We start from the raw sequence: 22107 nt of genomic DNA on the forward strand, positions 1-22107 counted from the left end.
CCTTGCAACATGCCCAAAGTATGTCAGATGAAGCTTCAGAATCCTTGCCTCCAAGGAGCAGCCTGGTTTCACCCTCTCTAGGACAAACCTCTTTGTTCTCCTAGCAGTCCATGGTATATTCAGTACTCTTCTCTAGCACCACAGCTCAAAGGCATCAATTCTCTTTCTATCATCCCTTGTCATTGTCCAGCTTACTGACACATAACAAGTAATTAGGAAGACTATGGCCTGGATCAGGTGGACCTTATACTGATTTTCAGTATTCTGGAGAGGTCCCTGACAGACTTTGCCAGTGCAATTAATCTCTTGATTTCCTGGTTTCTAGTGCCAGATGTGATACTGTTCACCCATAGTGGACAGTGTTTGGTGGAGCTCCCCAATTAAAACAAACTTGGGAGCAGGAGAGGCATCCACTTCCAAAATAGCTTGACTCTAGAACCCTATGAACTTGGAGAAACGAAGAAAGTTATACAAGTGTGCAGGTCTTTTGTTCCTAGGGTCGCTGAGTCACCTACGACTTTATGGCATTTAATAACAACAGCAACCACAATAACAACAACAGTGCCAAGAGTGTTGATAGTGAAGCCAAGCAAATGGAAACTGTTAACAATCTTAGTCTTTTCACCATCTATCATAATGCTGCCAATCAGCCTACTGGTGAGAATCTTTGTTTTCTTGATGATGAGCTTCAATCTGTATTTAAGGCTTCAGTATTATGTTTTCAAAATAATGAAAAAGAAGAGCTTTTAATTTGAAATCCTGAACAGCTAAAATAATTCTGTCATTAAAGGGGTTTCAAGGACTTTTGAATGTTACCATCTTTACTTACTATCAGGAAGGAAGGTGGGACTGACCCTCTCCTTGGAGATTTAAAAACAAAATTCCAAGCTGTATCTCCCCTTTGAAAGCAGCTATAAATATTTTACCAAACTCATTTCACAGTGTCGACTGATAGGCTACAAACAGAGCAAATATGTTCAGAAGATGCATACGGCTTCCATGCCGTGAAAGCATTTTCAGAGCAGCAACTGCCCAGATGCTGGGCTGAGTTTAGCAGATTACTGAGCGGGTAATCTTCAGTAGAAACCGGGAACATAAATGTATCACATTCACTCACTCATGTGGCTTCCTGACAATAAACTCTTCCATCTAAAGGACCTTTTTAATGTTTTATTTTGTCCAAATTTTAGAGTTCTAGAGTTGCTTTTTTCCCCTTTAGTGCATGTATTTGAAATCTGTTTCTTCATTTTGAGAGCTGTATTTGGAATTTGGATAAATTTACAATCCAGAATGACATTTTTATTTTAAAAGTCAGTGGTGTACTATTAAAAAAAAATAGACACCTTGCACTAAATTGGCAGTTAATTAGAAGGTAAGTGGCATTTGACGTGTCCTTTGGTTAAATTACCCCTTCAGAAAGTGTTCTAGGTGTTAAATATGGAGAGAGTGAGCCTGGAGTCTCTTGGATGATTGTGGACATAGCTGTGGAAAGATCACAGTGAGCACCCTTGGATGCTGTGATGTACAAGTTGTGTACAGGTTGTATAAGTACTGTGTATACGTGTAAAAAAAAGTGTAACCTTTTTCCTTGCTTTTGTCAAACAGTACATTTTTTCTAACAAGGGAGGTAGCTCACAAGTGTGATTAAGGTCGTTATTTTGTTTATAAAACTTGGTAATTTATTTCCACTTTTATTGGTCTTGGTTTTCTATTTAACTTTATTCAATATTGGTTTGCATGCAGAATTTATATACATTGTGTTTCATTCATATATATTGTGTTTCACACATTCCTTCATTCACATTGTGTTTCATATCATCATTCCCTTATACTGTTTTATGAAACCGATCACCACTGATCTATGCCTACTGTCATCCCATCTTTTCGGGTCCCTGCTGGATCTTTCCTTATTTCCTTCACCCCTCCCTCCACCCACCAAACTCTGCGAACACATGATTTGCCCTCCTCCCCACTTTTACCTTTCCTATGCCTCCCCTTGCCTCTTTGGACATTTATACACATCTTTCTAGTTATCCTTCTGTTTTTACAATAATGGTCTTATGCCGTATTTGTCCTTATATGACTGAGTATATTCAGCGTAATGCTCTCTAGCCTCTCTCATGTTAATAGTATCTTTTTAAATTGTTACTCCTGAGTGCTGCATAGTAGTCCATAAGGTGAATGTACCACCATTTTTTAATCCATTCATTTGTTGATGGACTTTCCATGTTCTGGCTATTGCGAATAACACTGCTATGAACATGCATGTACAAATCTCCATCAGTGTCTCGATTCTCTTTTCCTTGTGGTATATTTGCAGTGGAATAGCTGGGTCATATGGAATTTCTGTGTTCCCCTTTTTGAGGAAATGACATACTGCCTTCCAGAGTGGGTGTACCATTTTAGAATCCCACCAACAGTGCATGAGAGTTCCAATCTCTCCACATCCTTTCTGACATTCATTGCTTGCTGTCCTGTTAAACCATGTCACTGCTGCTGGGTGAGATTAGTAGAATCATTTTTTTAACTGTAGTTAATTGTGAGAAGCCTAACAAGCATTCAGGGTCTGCTGTGTTCAGGGACTATTGTCACCTTTGCTTTCCTTGTAACTGTTCAGGAGCTTATTACCACAGCCCTCTGGAGGAGGTTGTCATATTTACCTCTGTTTTGTAGGCGTGAAAACTGAGGCACAGATCATTTGCGTAACATGCTTAAGGCCATGTCTTTATGTTTCAACCATATTTTTTTCTTGTTAGTTTATCATTTCCTATCAGATTGGATAAAACCTACATTTTAAACTTTCATTACTTAGGATTTATAGTCTAGTAGAAAAATGAATATATGTTACTTCCATGCACTTACTCATAAAGATTATGAATGGTGCTCGCTTCGGCAGCACATATACTAAAATTGGAACGATACAGAGAAGATTAGCATGGCCCCTGCGCAAGGATGACACGCAAATTCGTGAAGCGTTCCATAAAGATTATGAATGAAAAGAAATTATACTTCATGTAGCTATTTTTCCCATTATAGCCTTTATTCTGAATTTTAAAAGTTATATTAAATATTTTATATGCTAAAGTGAAATAGAAGATATGGGAAAGGTTCAGTAGGTACTTGAAAAGACAATGATAATTTGCATATAGCAATTAATGGTAATTAAGTATATAAAATATAATGAATATGAGTGATTATAAAAAAACACAAAGGGCAAGAACAAAACCAAATGTGTATAAATGATTGACTATGTGCAAACCAATTAAAAAAAAGAAAATAATTTCTAGTAACAGCATGTGTCTGGTATAGGCCATGGTCTTTGCAAACACTTGTTGTGTATCAGAGAGTTGGACAATAACTAGGAAGGATAGAAGGAAGACTGCCAAGAAAACAGATTCATCCTGGAAAGGATTAAACCGGACTGCTCCTTGGAGGCAAGGATTCTGGGGTTTCGTCTGACATACTTTGGACATGTTGTAAGGAGGGACAGGTCCCTGGAAAGGGACATCATGCTTGGGAGGGTGGAGGGACAGCACAGGAGGGGAAGGCCCTCTATGAGGTAGATTGATTCAGTGACTGGGGTAATCGGGATGGGTGTGTCAGAGGCAGTGTGATTGGCACAGGACAGAACAGGGTTTAGGGCTGTTGTGCATAGGGTCACTATGAGTCGCAAGTGACTCAACGGCACATAACAACAACAACAACAACTTATGGAGGAAGTATTGAAATTATTGTTATTGTTGCTTAACAACACTCAAGACATTCTCTGTTTTAATCTATTTTTTATTCTAAGTTTCTGTACTCAACAATGCAGTCAAGTTAAGAATGATTCCTATTACATTTGATCTAGATTTAGGTGTCACCTCCTTGTCTTTTTAGCTGGAACCAGAAAATACCATATTGCCACAAAAAGCAATAGATAGTTAGAAAGAAATATTTCAAAAAATTGTAAATCTTACTTGTTTATAAATGAGTTCACCTATGTTTCCAGAAAAATTGACTAGTAACTCAGTTGGCTTTATTCTTACTTTTTGCTTTCTCCCACAAGAGAAAAGACTTTCCTTAATACTGGAAAAGAAATAATTTCTATTACAGTGACCACCACCTATATGCTTTTCAAATGTATATAAAACGAATGAAAGATTAATGATGTGTTAAAGAAAAATGCAAAGAATTAAAGACATCATGTTTCCTTGGGGTGCTGAATTATAGTCATTGCATACTGTCTTTCTTGAAATTATGAATTCTGTATTAAAAATAAGATGCAGTTGTGTATGTTTGAATGTTCAGATAAAAATAGCCCTTTAAGAGAAGTATAATCAACTCTAAGGGGTCTGGAAGGAGTGGAATTATGAGGAAGCATCAGGGGAGGTGAACATGGATAGAGGGAAGGGAGAGGAGAGGGGTGATGCTTGTGCTAATTCTCTCCATTTTCTTCTGAAATTATTTTCAGTGACCCCCACATCTTTAACATTAATAAGTTGGGATCTTTTGGGCCTTTTTAATCATAAGGTGGTGGTGGTGGTGGTTGTGTACCATATATTCGGAATGGGAGGAGATTGCCCATCCTCCTGTGGAGCAGCTGGTGGGATTATAGCGCAGCTTCTTGCCACTAGGGCACCAGAGCTTCCTAATGTATTAAACTTCACTCTTTTCTAAAGTTTCAAGAATGTGATTTTTTAAAATTGGCTTCCAATAATTTATATACATTTTTGTTTCTTTACCATTAATTACACTTGATCAGTAATCATTTATTATGTCTCACCGGCTCCTTTCCCTTCACCCTGTCCCCTCACCACACCTTGCCTTTTCCTTCACCGCATCCATCCGCTCCTCTCTTTCTCCCAGTCCTGTGTACCCTCCATGTTTCGTTGTTGGTTTTTTAAAATAAATGTATCTGTCAGCCTTTCTTCAGATTTTCTTTGGGTTAGCAGCACCACACAAGAGACTATGCCACCAGACCTCCTTTTTAAAAAACGTACACAGCCATGTGTTTTGAATAAATGATCACATTAATTATTGTATTCTTAGAATATAGCACTTACCAATTATTATTATTATTATTTTGCTAGAAATCAAAACATGTTTCTTACACAGGCTTAGAGCTCTGGAGTTTAAGCATACTTCAGAGTACATTGTTGAATGTGTTTTGCTGTCTTAGGTAATAATTAGGGAACAGAGCTAGAAACTAGCTTCCTAGAAACCATAGGTCGAAGCACCTGCTGACCACAGTAGACGCGTTCATCATGTAACAGGCCAGTCAGTCACTATATTTAGCAGCTATTATTCCCTCCAAATTATGGAGAATACAGAAGCAGCAGCTTAGTATACATAAGAAGCAACTCTTGTTCCATCTAAACTACAGAACAGAAAACTGTCAAGAAATGGTAGTATTTTATTTCTCCTTCACACTCTCATGTCTTTAAGATTATATTACTCCATGACTTTTTAAACTACAAAAATTTTTCATGTGTGGGAAAATGTTAGACTTTCCAGTTATTCCTTTTAAGGACATATGCACCTGAAATAGCATATTGTTTCAGAGACACAAAACCTGTTATTTTAGAATCTAGTAGAGAAATGCACTACATAAAGAACATTTGCAAAATTGTTTCCCATCGTTTTCCTTCCTAAAAATATTTTCATCCATCAAATACCGACTTTTTATTTCCTTCTTTTTTTAGCTTCAGAAGTACTCAGGGCACTAGAAAAGTAGTTGTGTACAGGATAAAAATATTTTTTATATTGAAAACATAAAAATTTATGAGTCAGAACCAACCCATAGCTGATCCTTCAGTGGCTTTTCAGAGGCAATTAATCGCACCGGAGAGGATTGCCCATTTTGTGGAGCAGCTGGCGGATTTGAACTGCATGCCTTTGGGATTACAGCACAACTGCTGACCACTAGAGTGCCCTGAAAAGTAGTGATATGTGAGAGAAAAATACTTGTTTTATATTGGAAACTTATAAAAACTTTCATTTCCTATGGATCCTTCTAGTATCCAAAATTGTTATAAGAACCTAGAATTCCAATGAGAAACATTTGAATAATCATAATCTAGTCCTTGAAAACTTTAAATCAACCAAGAAACATTCTAAATGTTTTACATGTGTTAGTTCATTATACAGTTGAAACAACTTCATAGAATGTTACTATTACTGTTCTGACATTATAGATTAGGAAACTCATATACAAAGAGGTTAAATGTCTCACCCAGGAATACACATCTAATAGCCATAAGTGGTAGACAAAGAATTCACATTTACATATTCTGTCTGCAGAACCTTGCCCTTCTGGATATTCCATTCTACTGTCAGAGGTAGAACTACTTTTTTGAACTCAGCTGTTTACTGAGTACCTCCAGTGTGCCATGGGAGTTGATACAGGTCCTGAGTAATACCATCATGAGCAAGACATACAAGCTTCACGCTCTCACAAAATTTGCCTTCTAGTAAAAACAGAAAATAAAAACATGAACATCTGCGTTAATGTTTTTCACCTTTCCTCCATTTACCTTGGTTGGTTCATGGGCTCTTTTTCTTTTGCCTGTGAATGATAGAATGTGTGTTTATGCAGAGCCGGGACATTGGACAAAGTACATGGATGTACTTTGGCATCTAAAAACTTAGACTATGAAAGTTCCCCATTTGCCAGCTGGATGTGAATGCTGAGCCATAGTGTCTTCATTTAGAAACTGAGTGTTAGACCGCTCTGGCTCCTGAGGTGGTCATGAGGGCTGAGAAGACGTTCACAGCACGGGTGTTTGACATGGAAGGGACTGCTAATTATGTTTCCTCACTTCTATACATTTTCCACATTGGTAATTTTTAGTCAGTAATATGTCAAGTAGTGAGATAAGAGTGCGTTCCCTGAAGGTAATGTTTGGTTTTCTGTCACCTGAATGCCGTGTTTGTTCTCAGATTTGTATTTGAATTCTCATTTAAACTGAGGATGGAGAAAGTTGGTACCTGAACGATGATGGATACTATTGATAACTGATATATTGCTGTGCTAGAATGCATCTGCATGTTTTGTACTTGAAGTAATGCTATTTTTGTATTCTTTTAAAAAATTATGCTGCTTCTTACTCACTTATACTTAGCAATACCTGTACTTGTTTCATTAGAAGTATTTGTTTCTGATATTCCAGTAACTTGGGATAGATAATGTCATCAGACTTTATTGCACTGTGGTGTTTAGAAGGTAGCATACATATATATACTAACTATCCAAAATTGTTAAAGTATACACTTAATATTAGTCTTTTGTATTTAGTTAGTCACTGAATTAATGCTCATTTCTATGGTTGATTTTCCCCTTCAATTTCCATTTTATTGCTATCGTTTCAGTTACTGAACACTTGGATTGCTATAGTGATGCTAGCTGTTCCCCCATGCTCCACACCCCCACCCCTGCTTAGCCTTATATTTTTGTTTGCTTGTTTGACCTGGCACATCTCTGTAGTAGTATAATTTGAAATCATGGAATGAGACGGAATTTTCACAGTATCACCAAGCCATAGGAATGCAACTGGATCACTTACAGGATCAACCACGAGGAAGAAACGAGCTAGACATTCTCTCTGATCAAGGAAAATAATATCCTAAGAAAGGTTCTCACTAGCCCAGCCATTCTAGATTGATTTGGAAGCTGTGTCAGTTGTCCATGTAGGGGCTGCTGTAACACATAGGGCTCAGAAATCTTGCCCTGTCTGCGAACTAATTTTAACTGACCCATTTTAGATCGTTCGAATCATGTCTGCTACCTGATTCTTAGTTCAGACTTGCCATGAAATCCTTTTTCTTTGTCAAAGATCGTGTCTCTGATGGTCCTCTGGCTTTCTTTCGCAGCTTGAGGGGACATCTGCAGTTTACTCAGCATGTTTACAAATCATAGACAACTGACAAGCCCTGAACTTTGCGTTTTTCCAAGTCACTTGTTTCACCACCTGCCCTGCATGATTGCAGGTGACCAATTTGGAAGTCTCTTTTTTTGTTGAGATACATCAGCATTTTATGCCAGAATAATAGTTCATATGTAGAATAACAATAATAACAATACTAGACAGATGTCACTTCTCTTTAAAAGAATGACCCCATTATCGTGCATATCAGTTCCTCTAGCTAATAATGAATAAAGCTCTGAAGAAGAAATAATGCTTTGCTTTTATACTCAAGATTTTTCAGAGAGATGAAGTGGGAGGCTAAAGGTCATGATAATCTTATTACAATTTTTTAATTTTTTTTTCTCCAGAACATTAAGTGCACAGTCAACCACCTGGTTCTCTCATATTATGCAAAAATTTTGCATTTTAAAATCAGATTGCATCTTTTGTTTTCCTTCTATACTTGCAAGGTTTGTAATTTAAAAACCACTTGCCATAAGTTGCCACTGATAAAATACCATGTGTCAAAAAGCACTGTGCCCGGGAGCTCTGGTGGCCTAGTGGCGAGGGGCTGCACTGTAATCCTGAAGGTGTGTGGATCGAGTCCACTAGATACTCCAGTGGAGAGGGAGGGGTGGTTGCCTCCTGTGCCAGTTGGATCCGACTTGATGGTACACAACAAGGAAAAATAAAAGCAAACCCACAACCAACCAACTAAAATTTAAAAAAAAAATCACTGTGTTTTGTAGTGTATTCAGTGGTTAATTTTTCCAAAGTAATGTCATGGAGACTAACGTGAATCTGACACAGGGCATAGTCTTCGCAATCACTTGTTATGCATCAGAGAGTTGGACAGTGACTAAGGAGGATAGAAGGAGAATTGATGCCTTTGAGCTGTGGTGCTGGAGAAGAGTATTGAATGTACCATGGACTGCTAAGAAAACAAGCAGATTCATCCTGGAAAGGGTCAAAACAGGCTTCTCCTTTGAGGCAAGGATTCTGAGGCTCCGTCTAATATACTTTGGACATGTTGCAAAGAGGGACAAGTCCTTGGAGAGGGACATCATGCTTGGGAGGGTGGAGGGACAGCACAAGAGAGGAAGGCCCTCTATGAGGTGGCTTGATTCAGTGACTGGGGTAGTTGGGATGGGTGTGTTGGAGACGGTGCAATTGGCACAGGACGGAGCAGGGTTTAGGGATGCTGTACATAGGGTCACTATGAGCTGCAAGCGACTTGACGGCACATAACAACAACAACAACAACAATGTCAGAACTTTTTTTCTCTCCCCTGAAGCATCTTACTGAGAATTGAACTTCCAACCTTTCAAGTTAGACGTTTAGCACATTAGCCATTTACATTCTTGAAGAATCCCTTATTTGCAAGTCTTAGTGGCCAGTCATTGATTGATAAGACGTTATATGCTCCCTTGCCTTGAGCTAATGCATCTGTGAATTTGAAAGCCAGTTTTTAATTCTGCTCCACTTTTGCTTGTTTGTTCATGATCAGGATATTTTGTTTGTTTTTGATCAGGACATTTTGTCCCTTTTCTGTATGTTTCTGGAGATTCACAGATCATCAGAATATGTGGCTGTTTTTTGGGAGTTCAGATCCCTCTGTCATGGATTTAATTGTACCCCATCAAAATACATTTATGATATAATGTGAAAGCTGTATTATGATCCCCCATCATTTACATCCTTAGATGCTTGATGGAGAATTCAAGGGTGTCATTGACTTGGTAGCTGTACACTATTTTTTCAAATGGGTAATAGATAGTCTCTCTGGTGGGACTGTGGTTAAGGCATTTGGTTGCTAACCTGAAAAGGTCAGCCCACTGGGCTCTGCTTCAAACCAACTAACCACAAGAGAAAATTGAGGCCGTCTGTTATGTGCCATCGAGTCAGAACTGACTCATACCTGACCTGCCAATGAGTTTCCAGAGGCTGTAAATCACATGGGAAGAGATTACCCATTTTTCTCCTGCAGAGCAGCTGGTGGATTCAGACTACCTGCCTTCAGGTTGACAGTGCAACTCCTTAACACCAGACTGCCAGAACTCCTGTAATAAAAATGTATAGTTTTAAAAACTCTATGGGACGGCTCTACTCTGCTCTATAGGATTTCTGTAAGTTGGGACTTAAAAGATAGCAGCAAGTAATGGCTAATGATACTAAACATCTTTTCATGTCCTTGTTGATCATTTGATCCTTTTTGGTGAACTATTATACAAGTTCTTTCCCCAATTTTTGATTGAGTTGTTTGCCTTTTTGGTGCCAAATTGTTATTGTTGTTGTTGTTGTTAGGTGCCATTGAGTCGAGTATGACTCATAGTGACTCTGTGTCAACACAGGATCTGAACCCTGTTCTATCCTGCGCTATCCTCACACTTCCAGACACACAGGGCCCATTGCAGCAGTCACCGTGTCAGTCCACCTGGTCGAGGGTCTAAATTGTAGAGGTTTTATGTGCATTTTAGAGAGTAGGCCTTATCTGATATGAGTCCCAGACATCGTCGCCTAGACTCTAGGTTGACTTTTCTCTTTGTTAATAAAGTCTGCTAATGTTTCACAGTACATAATTTTTATGAAAATCTTGTTTGGAACTTTTTACCTTCTTTTAATCAACTTATTTTTCTTTTAAAAGTCCACTGTTTTGATATATTCTAATTTGATAAAAAATGAGTAGCCAAAACTGATTTTTTTTATACTTGTTAGTAACCATTTGTATGTATGAAATCTGGAACTCAGAGGCAGAAGATTTTAGAAGCAATAATTATCCTGCAGGTGCAAAAGACGGAATAACGAAATGTGCAGCCTTGATTGCTCCGAGGAGATAGTTGATTAATTATTATAAAACCAATGAAAGAGGTATAATCTGAGGAAGACCTGTTTAATACTAATGAGTGTACCACTCTTTCCTAAATGTATTTTTTTTTTTAGTACTCTGAGTTAAACCAGAATCAGCTTCACTGAGTCATTTTCCACCTATGGGGAGTCCATGTGTGTAAGATTAGAATTATGTGTGCTCCCCAGGGTTTTCAATAGCCGATTGATAGTAGATCAATAGCTGATTGGTAGTAGATCCAAAGCATACCTGTGTGAACTTGAACCTCCAGCCTTCTGATTAGCAGCCGAGTGCATTACTCTTTTCTGCCACCTAGGGACTCTAGCTTTAGGGGACTGAGTGAAGGTGATGGCTAATAAGATGCTTCCTACCAATAAGAAGTTTTACAAAACTGCCCGTAAGGTCATGTTAAAATCAACTGATAGTAAGAGAAAGGGTTTTATTTCAGGACTCGGTGTACTTCTGGGTACAGTAGGAAGTATGAATCGTCCCTTCCTTATTCTGACACATCAGGCTTTACATATAAGGGAAGTGGTTATGCTCTTTGTTGTTGGGTGCTGTCAAGTCAGCTCCTTTTCGTAGCTACCAGCACACAACAAAACAAAACAAAACAAAACTCTGCCTGTTTCTGTACTATCTTCGTGGTCTCTGCGGTGCTCAAGCTTACTGTTGCAGCCACTGTGCTGGTCCGTCTCATTGTGGGTCTTCCTCTCTTTTACTGACTTTTCCAAACTTCATGTCCTTTCCCAGGAACCAGTCCCCCTAATAACTTGCCCAGAATATGTGAGATGAAGTCTTACCATCCTTGTATTTAAGGAGCCCTCTGGCTTCACTTCCTCCCAGGTAGACTTGTTTTATTCTTTCAGCAGTCCATGCTGAAATTGATGTAGAGGGGATAACATTATATTTTTATTAGTTGAGCACTTACAAGGTGCCATATTTCACATTATCTGTCTTTTCATCATTTCTTCAAACCCCTACAAAAGAGATTCTATCATTCCAGTTTTATTGATGGAAAAATATGCTTATGGTTTGGCCAGGCTAAAATACGGATTTGTCTGTCCTGCTGCAAATCCTCTGTAAGAAAAATATGAGGTAGAGTTAATACTATATAACTCACTAGTCTGGGAAGTAAAATGGAATACTATGAGATGGCTAGAATGCTTTAAACGGTTTCTAATGTCATGTCCTCAGAAACTCTGGTGACCTACTGGTAAGAACTGTGCTGCCATCCCAAAGGCACACAATTTTAACCCTCCGGCTCCTCCGTGGGAGAGTCTCTTCCTGTGTGATTTACTACCTCTGAACACCCACTGGAGGGCCAGCTGTGAGTCTGTTCTTAATCTGTGGTACACAACAACAATTCCATTTTTGTATTTATTAAAAGATACAATGCTCACAAACCTCTCCATTAGTGTAGAGGAGTTTCCTGTTTTGTAGACCTCCGTTTACAGTGAGATTAAACTGGCAGATGTCTGCATTAATCCAGTGACAACTTCTCAGTGAAACAGATTTAAAATTCCTGTGATGTTGACCTTCATTATTATCCTTTGAGGCAAATAACCAGACCTTTTTCTAGGCAAATGTGTAAATGTATAAGGTTACTTTTTAAAGAAACTAGCATTTAAACTATTTAAGAACTTTGAAGAGTCTTTCTGTATTAAAAACTTCTGACTAGTATAGTTTTAAGGATGAGTTATTTGTTCTAAGAACACTTGTGATGAAAATGAAAGTCAATATAAATAAGAAAAAGTCACTTATTAAATATCAGGAATTAAGTCTAGTTTCCAAACTTAAATCATCATCTACATCTCCCATCATATGGTCTTTCATCCATAACAGAGTAGGTTCTTTATTTTTTCCCCAAATGTGAAAAGAGTATAGGCAGTGTGGGGATGACTGTGCTTACTCTAGTAACGCCACCAAGGGGAACTGTCCCCATCCACAGCATCCACCATATAGATCCAATTCCTGAAAAGTCAGACATGGTCTCCCACACTCCTGTACTGCCTTCTGCTAATTCCACCACCAACCTTATTGCTCTGTTGAGCCAAAATCCATTACAATGACCAGATATCTCCTACAACCATATTCACTGTTATAAGATTGATTAGGGAAATTAACAGGTTACAGTTCAGACTGGCAACAGGATATAATTCCTCAGTCCAGACAACTTCTCAAGTGTGCTTATAAGCCCTTTGACCTTGAGTCTCGTGCCTTACATCATTGTTTCAAAGTTTCCTCAGTCCTGCCAAGTATGGTATCTTCTCTCAGTTATCCAGTAAACTGGCCCTGTCGGCCAGCAGTCTGATGCCAACTCTGTCTAATGTCAATCTCTGGTCCTCTGATAAGGCTGCTGCTGCTCACATGGAGATCTTGGTCTGACTGATGCAGGAATCTTTGGCCTTGAAGGATGCATGCTGTACTCTACTTCCTTTTACTTGAGGGGAGTGAGATTTCCACCTTTGCTGCTAGACTTGCTCCATTTAACTTGATGGGATGGGGAATACTATCCAATCCCATAATGATTATACACGCTCAGTTCCTTCCCACCCATGTGGTGAAAGTCAAACTTGTTGGCTAGAAAAACCATTTTGAACCTTGGCAGTACACCAAGCTCTGAGGGACTTCGTTATCTGATTTATGTATATGTGAGCTATAAAATACATGAGTGTGATGAATTTGAAGAGAGGAATAGAGAGTATAAAGGAGCAAAGAAACCTTATTTAGAGCAAGTGAAATAACTCTCTAATGAGATATTAATATGTTCTATAGTAGAGGTAATAATGAGGGGGAAATAATTTTTAAAGAAATTTCTTATGCTTCGTAGTTATATATCTTGGATGATTTAAGAACCCAACTGAACAAAATTTTAAAATATAATTCTATAGAGAACCAAAGACTATTGATGAAGTACTAATTCAAGCCCTGTTGAGAGTTCAGGGAGCATTAGAACGTCCCAGATTAAGTGGAAAACATGTTTCTATCATTTCACCAAGACACCATTATACAATTAAAAGTCTGGGGCAGAATTTTATAGTTAAGTTCTGCTGACATGAATATAGTTGCTTTGGGAATTAAATTTTCACTTAAGTACTATTTAATGAAGCCTGCCAAAATTTCTACAGAGTAGGTAAAAGGTACAGTTATGTTGTTTTTGTAGCGAGGCTATAGCCAGTAATAGATTCTAATAACTTTTAATATTTTGATGCAGGAAGTGATAAAATATTAATTTATATATTAAATATTCAACTAAGATTTGAAAAGACATTTTAAGGAAATTATAATGATTTTTGTTCAGAGTTTATGAGGCAACCTTGTTCTGTAGATTTGTAAGTAAGCTTCTCTTAAAAAATAAAATAAATGTGCAGTTCATTTTAGTTTTTCTTCAGTGTTCATTCTTAGCCTTTGCCTGAGAAAGAGAAAATGAGATTGAGGGAAAATTTATGTAGACCTTGGATTTGGAATCTTCAGATGGTTTTTTGTGGCACCTATCAAAACTGTTCTTATGTGTTTCTTGTTTATGTCCTGAGAATATAGTCAGATTGTGCTTCCCCATCTCGTAGACGTTAGAAATGGCCATGTTACGTGTTCAATAAATGTGATCCATATGGTATTTGCTTCCTGGCAGAACCTTTAGAAGCCAGTAAACAGTTGGCCCAGCCAACATAACATTCCAGATGATAGAAGCTCTGTGCTCTGTGGCCGTTGCAAAGACCCCGTGGAGCTGAGATGCGTTGTCCTGAAATGGAAACTAAATCACAAAGATTTGGAGATGTTTGTAGTAGATGTTTTTGTTGTTGTGTACCATCGAGTTGGAACTGACCCATAGCTGACCTTCCAGTGAGTTTTCAGAGCCAGTTAGTTGCATCAGAAGAGATTGCCCAACTTTGTCCAGTGGAGCAGTTGGTGGATTTGAACCATGTACCTTTATGTTGCCAGCACACTCTTCACTGCTAGGCCAGAAGTTAATATATTTCTCAGTAATGAAGTAACTGTCGACTTGGAAAATTTTGTCAATGCCCACTGTGTTCTAGTTGCTCTGGCGCTAGGAATCCAGCTATGAAATAAATCATTTTCTTGGTAAACTTGTTCACCCATCTGCTTTGGATCTCCTTTTATGAGAAGCCTTCTTGTGCCCTCCCAGCAGCAGGCAGGTTCACTCTTTTGTGCTCTTCTAGCACTTGAAGCATACCTTTATTAACTTATTCAATTGTAGTGATAATTTATTCTACTTCTGACTTGTTTCGGTCACCTAGAAAACAGGAGCTTGTCTCACCTTCTCTAGTATTTTAAATAGAGTTGTTGTTACGCACTGGCAAGCTGGAACCAACTCATAGCTGACTCTCCGGTGGGTTTTCAGAGGCCGTAAATCGCGTGGGAGGAAGATGGTACATCTTTGTCCTAAGGAACAGCTGACGGATTCAAATCACCTGCTTTGGGGTTGACAGTGCAAACCTTTACCACTTGGCCACCAGAGTTCCCTTTATATAGAGTAGATATTTATATAAAGTAATTAAAAAGTTAGAATAATCTAAGTATACGCTGTAATAAAAATCATCTGTGCTTTACATCATCCTTTTACTCTGCAGGATCCCCAAGCACTTGAGAAAATGAAACTTCCCACAAGGCCTTTTGCTTGAACGGGATTTGTGAGCTTCAGCAGTTTGGGCATGTTTTCTGATTGCCTTTGCTTGGTGAATTAAGAATATTAAAGTCATAACTAATAGATCAGAGCAGATAGATGCTAAATTCTCCTGCAGAAATATCAGTCAACAGGATGGGAGAACCTGTTCTGATGGCCTAACAACCATATACATCCTCTGCTTCTCTTCTTATTAACTAGACCTTACTACTCATGCCAGCGTTGGTCAGCCTTCTTATAATCACTCCCCTTCCATGAATCCTCTTGGAAATTTCCCCCCTGATTCTTCCCAATAACATTTTAATTACACAGTTTTATATTTTAATATTCCATGTCCATTTCTGAGTGTAAATCTGTGTAGGGAGATATCGATATAGATATATTGATATAGATATATATAGATATAGATATGGATAAATTCTTTTGCCCTCAGAGAACTAGTTTCTTGGTTAAGAATACATCCAAAATCTCTGTAAATGTTCATTAAAATTAATAAAATAAAAAATTTTAAAAAGAATACATGCAATAAGGTAACAATGGGGAAAGGCAAAGTTTGTTAATTTTGCAGGAGGCATTTCCACATTAATAAGCTATGTTTAATCCGTATTGACTCAGAACTCTGTTGTCTAATACACCTGTGCTTTTATGATAACCTTATTTTAAGCTGATTATTATTTAAATAAGTGTATTATGTATTGAGTCATACCAGCAGTGTATTGAGATTGAAATAGGACACATTGTTGTTAGGTTCTATTGAGCCAAGTCTAGATTACAGCAGGCCTGAGTAAACAGCATGAAGCACTTCCTTGTCCTCCACATCCTCCTGGATGTGGTTTCAGCCCATTGTTCCAGCTGTTGTGTAAAGACATCTTGGCAGAGGTCTCACTGACTATCTTCTTGACCAAGCATGATGTCATTTCTCAGCACAGGCTCCTGCTGATAACGTGTACAAAGTATCTGGGACCAAATCTTGCCATCTTACACTTCTAAGGAGCATTCTAGCTACACTTTCTTCCAGATCAGATTGGTTTGTTCTTTTGGCAGTCCACAGTATATTCAGGATTCATTGCTGACACCACAGTTCACAGGTCTCAATTCTCCTAATTGTGCTGCTTCCAAATGCACTTAAGGAAATTGAAAATACCATGACTTCAGTATACCTTAGTAACCAGAGTGACATCTTTACTTTTAACAGTTTCAAGAAATCTTTTGCAAGAGATTTTCTCAATGCAGTGTGCTGTTTATTTTGTGGTGTTTTGTTGTTGTTTTTTTAACTTGTTTCCATAAATGTTGATTGTGAATCCAAGTAAACTGAATACCCTGAGAACTACAGTTTTTTCTACCTTTATCAAGAACAACATTGGGACAGGTGTGAGGATTTTCTTTACTTGAAAGGTCTAATCCATTCTGATGGCTTTACTCTTCATCAGTTAGTGCTTCAAGTCCTCTTGGCTTTCAGCAAGCAGGTTTGTGTCATCTTCATAGCAGAGGCTGTTAATGCATCTTCCTCAGATCCCTGATGAAATTCTTCATACAACACAACTTCTCAGCTTGTTTGCTAAACATACAGATTGAGTAAGTATGATGAGAGAATACAACGTGGGAAAACACCTTTAGTCCCTTGTTTTGTTTGAAAGACTGCTTCTTGGTGCAAATGCCATGCAAAAAAGTACTTACATGTTCTAGAATTCTTGGGGTGGTTTTTTTTTTTTTGCAATTTTATCTATAATTTGTTATAATCCATACAGTGAATGCTTTTGCATTGTGAATAAATTATAGATAAACATGTTTTTCTTTTTGACAGTATGGTAGTATTCCTATTCAGTTTGTTATTCCTTTCATAGTAGATCTTATAATTGTCCAATTCAGAATAGCTGGTAGGGGGCTCTGGTGGCCTAGTGGCAAGAAGCTGCAGTGCAATCCCAAAGGCACGCGGTTTGAATCCACCAGATGCTCCACTGGAGAAGGAGGGGAAATCTCCTCCTGGGCCAGTTGGATCCGATTTGACGGTACACAACAAGGGGAAAAAAGAAAAAAAGACTAGCTGAATATATCCCAGAATAGCAGGTGCCAGTCTATGTTAGCCAACTAATGTCTAGAGTATTGGTCTTTATGTATTCTGGTTCATTTTTTGCTGTTTGAAATTTTTTTGGATTCATACTTTATATATTCCATGTTCCAATGGGTAAGGAAAGTTTTCAGTTATTTCATCTGGAGGGGTGTTACATTAGCAGATGAAGATCTTAAATACTTCACCTCATGCAAGTTGTTAAGTTCACGCCACTTGGAGGAGGTATCTCTTCCCAAGTTGTAGTTTTAGTATCCTCCGACCTTGGGAGCTCATCTTCTGGCTCCATATCAAACCATGTTTTGCTACTGTTCATAAGGTTTTCACTGGCTAGTTTTTTAAGAAATAGATCACCTGGGACGTCTTCCTAATCTATTATCTGGAAACTCTGCTGACACCTTTATACCAAGGATGACCCTTCTGGTATAGGAAATACGAGAGGTAGAGATTCCAATATCACAGCAACGCACAAGCCACTGTAGTACAATCAACTGACAAGACACGGCTTAAAAAGCGAAATCAGTGTTGTCGTGGGTAGATAGACTTACACAACATCTATCCACAACAAGTTATAACTATTAGATATATTTACAGCAAACACACAGAACAGTTGCTGAGACTGCTTCTTCTTCTTGTTGAGTACCTTCAAGTCAGACTCGACCCATACCTGACCCTCCAGGTTTTCAGAGGCATTTAATCACACAGAACGAGTTGCCCATCCTTCTCCCATGGAGCAGCTGGTGGATTTGAACCACATGCATTCAGGATTGCAGTGCAGGTTCTTACCACTAGGCAACCAGTGAGCACGCCCCTGCTCAAACTGCTTATGTACAACCACAAACCTTGTGGAACTTGATTTATTGGCTTGGAAATTTAGGACAGTAATGGTTCATGGAACCAATCAAGCCCAGTTGTCTTATCAATGCTGCTGTAATGGAGATACTGCAAGTGGCTTAAACAAGAATTTATCCTCTTGGTATTTGGAAGGCTAGCAGTTTCAAGGTACTGGTTCTAGCAGAACGCCCCTCTTCTCTGTTAGTTGTGGAAGAAAGTTCTTGTTCTCTTCAGTGTCTTTAGGCTTGACTTTCCCTTGGACACTGCCATGTGTTCTGACCCTCTCTGCTATCCACCTTAAAGTGCCAGGTCCAGAAAGACACCTTCTTCTCCTTCAGACTATTTCTTGGTGGTACTTAAGCTCCCACCCCTCTTGATATTGTACTTTGTATAGTTAATAAAGCATAGTTAAACATCTTTCTGGAATTCTCTGCCACAAAAGAGATGTAACAAATCTTAAGATTTTCATATAAGGAAGAAGTTTCCAAGCTCAAAAGCAGTGGTACTTCCGTGATATTTAACTTAAGGTTTAACTCACATTGTGGAATTTTGTTCCCAGATGGAGTTCATGATATTGAAAACATAAAAACATTCACAATCTGAAAAGCTTTGTAGTTAGAGGTAAGCTGGATGAAAGAGTTGTGAGAAATATGATAGATAATGCCAGATTAGAAGACTGATGTAAGTCACAAAGAAAACCAAAAGCTTCTCCATAGATGAAGATGAAAAAGGGGGAAGAGAATCAGCTTATAAACATTTCAGAGTTACTCACATTCAATAATTGAAATTTTTTTGTTGATTTTTTTAAAAAAATGAATTGGCAAAGAGTGTAAACAGTATCCAGTTCTGTTATATTGATTCTTTATAGGACAGTCCTCCTGGAAAGAAACTGGTGATAAATATGACATGAATTTTTATACCTTTAGTCTCCCAGAATGGTATTTGGGAATTATTGCTACAACAGAAACTGAAATGTAAACCAATACTTATCTATGAAATTTTTCTTTGCAGTGTTGTTTTAATAGAGAAATACTGGAAGCCAATTAGATGTCCATCTTATATACCACATGATAAATAATCTGCAGTTCCTTAAACTCAGTGTTTACCAAATGTTTCTAATTCCATGAGAAATTTTTGTAATGTGAACTGAAGTAAGCCACTTAAAAATGGTTATATACAATATGAATTCAATTTGGAATAAAGGAAATACAGTAGGCACAGATCAATAAATGGTGATTAATTTTAATTTTACAATGTATGGGGGTGATCATATGAAACACAATGTAAGTGTGTGGGTCGAATCCACCAGATGCTCTGCTGGAGAAGGAGGGGCAATCTCCTCCTGTACCAGTCGGATCCAACTTGATGGTACACACACAAAAAAATAATAAAATAATTTTTTTAAAATAAAGAACTTATTCTTGGGAAATTAGATTTATTTAATTTACTCATAATTATATGATTAATCATTTCATAAGGTTTGGTTTTCTTTTTTTCCTGTTCTTTTAATTTTTAGATCTTGAACATTTTTGTAGTTTGTAAAAGGAGATTCTTTTAAGCTATATTTCTGTAAGTAGGCGATAGCAATATGCAAGGCCACAGGCTTAAAATGCAGCTTTGTAGTTAAAACAAAATGCTTATAAATTGCAGTATGAAGCCAGTTTTGGGGGACTGGAGTGAAGTGGGGTCAGGTGGAGTAGAATTACCTCTGAATGAGGTAAACTGGTATTTGCTTTTACACTGTATGATTGCTTCTGCTAATTAATTTTTAGTGAAATTCTGTAATGTGTTTCACATGTTCATTTTTGTCTTTCTAGTATGTGCAGAAGCCTATAATCCTGATGAAGAAGAAGATGATGCAGAATCCAGGGTATGTAAGTGACGGAATAAATTGATTTTAAATTTTCACTGCTGTGTTGTATAAAGAAAATTGCATCAGAAAAGATATCAACAACAGCCATATGGGTTAGTGGGAGACATAAAGGAATTGTTTTGATGACTCTGATTTTACAAAAATAACACATGCATTGTAGACTTTCCCTGTTGTGTCCTACTCTCCCTCTCTCCTTCCTCAAGGTGGTATAGCATGCTTATGAGGAGTAGGGACCAATGTCTAATTCATGTATTATTTGTAAAATACAGTGTTCTTCTCTAGTCTTATCTCTGAAAACCTAGTTCATGTGAAGTTTTGCAGAGTTCCTTTTTTTCTCAGGTAGTTTTGCTGCCGTGTTCTTATTTAGGATTCTAGGAAGAAATGTGTCTTTGGAGACTTACAGGACCCCTTTTTGGAGAAAGTGAAAGATGAACATAGAAACTCACTATATTTGTGGGTTTATTTCCTTTGCAGAATACAGTTAGATGATGAAAAAAATGTTTTCAGTTGCTTTTCTCATAGCAATCATGTTCTTTTTCTAAGACAGTATTTGCAGTGAAGAAAAATACTGGGAAAGACTTTATGTTTCTGGTAATTCATAATAACAGAAGCTTTCTCTGAAACAAATCAAAGTACAGTAGTTACTAGCTTAGTTTTTAAATCTGTGAGAATCCATTTGCTTAGAAACTGGTATCTTAGAGGCTTCTTGTACAAGTTTTTGTACAAATGTGTTCATTGTCCCCTAAATCCATTTTGAAACTGTGTACTTTAGCTCAGTTTTCTTACTGTTTATTCAGTAAAAAGTAAACCGAGATTACTGTGCCTGGAAAGTGATCAGTTACTTCTTTCTTTTTAAGTACTTTTATGCACTGAATTATTTTTCCTGTTCACCTAAGGCATTGCCTGTGATTATAGTATTATATTTATATTAATGAGGCAAGTTTAATATTAGATGTGTCTTGAGTCAGTCTCTTTTGAGATATAAAAGATGTTAAACAAGCAAGCTAGGAAGCAGAGTTGGAGAAGCAGGACCTCATGCTTCAAGAAGGTCACTAGAGAGCTAGGGAAAGAATTCCTTTCCTCCAGAGCCACCAGAGAGAAGGCCTTCCCCCCCAGAGCCAGTGCCCTCCTCAACTGTGAGAAGATAAATGCTTGTATAACAAGCAGCTCAGTTTTGGTATTTTTATTATAGCAGCACTGGATAATTAAGACAAGAACAGAATTTGCAGAAGTCTGCTTTTCCCCCTCTTGGCCTTTTAATAAAAAAGTAGATAGAAAAACAGATTACTGTAGCTCTGAAAAATTACTTAAATAAAAGAAAATGTTAATATAGAAAGGCAGATGCAACATCTTTAAATCATTGGCATCGTTCTTGTTGTTAGGTGCTGTAGAGTCAAGTATGACCCATAGCAACGCTATGAACAACAGATCTAGACCTGGTCCTGAACCTTGTTCTCTGCTGTGCCATCCTCACAATTTCCGGCACACTCGGGTCCATTGCTACAGTCATTCTGTAAATCCATATGATTGAGTGTCTTCCGGTCTTTCCCTGTCCCTTCAGCTTTTCGAGCATCATGTTCCTCTCCAAGGAATCGCCTTTCCTAGTTACATGCCCGACATATGTGAGATGATGCTTTATCATCTTTGCTTCTGAAGAGCACTCTGGTACCTTCTCCAAGACAAATCTGTTTGTTCTTTTGGTATTCCATGGGATGTTCAGTGCTCTTCTCCAACACCACAGCTCAAAGCCATCTATCTGTTCTTCAGTCAGCCTTATCCACTGTCCAGCTCTCAGTAGCATAGCAAGTGATTGAAAAGACCACAGCCTGAATAAGACACACTTTTGTCCTCAGACTGACAGTATTGCACCTCAATAATTTGGAGAGAAATAATTTTACCAGTAAAAACTGCATCCTTAATCTCCCTTAAAAACATAGCTATATAATATGTATATT

The 22107-nt window shown here is 37.9% G+C and overlaps 1 protein-coding gene across 1 annotated transcript in view; it reads left to right on the forward strand.

Annotated features, from left to right (window-relative positions):
* PRKAR2B (protein kinase, cAMP-dependent, regulatory, type II, beta) overlaps nucleotides 1–22107 on the forward strand; it is a 112699-nt gene that overhangs the window by 47958 nt on the left and 42634 nt on the right. The window contains exon 3 of the mRNA XM_006882624.1: nucleotides 20097–20149. Within this exon, the coding sequence (XP_006882686.1) occupies nucleotides 20097–20149 (53 nt within the window). The remainder of the gene's footprint in view (nucleotides 1–20096; nucleotides 20150–22107) is intronic.

The sequence above is a fragment of the Elephantulus edwardii genome, unplaced genomic scaffold, assembly GCF_000299155.1.
Source record: "Elephantulus edwardii isolate Elephantulus edwardi_28Jun2011 unplaced genomic scaffold, EleEdw1.0 scaffold00022, whole genome shotgun sequence".
In the NCBI taxonomy this organism is placed as follows: domain Eukaryota; kingdom Metazoa; phylum Chordata; class Mammalia; order Macroscelidea; family Macroscelididae; genus Elephantulus; species Elephantulus edwardii.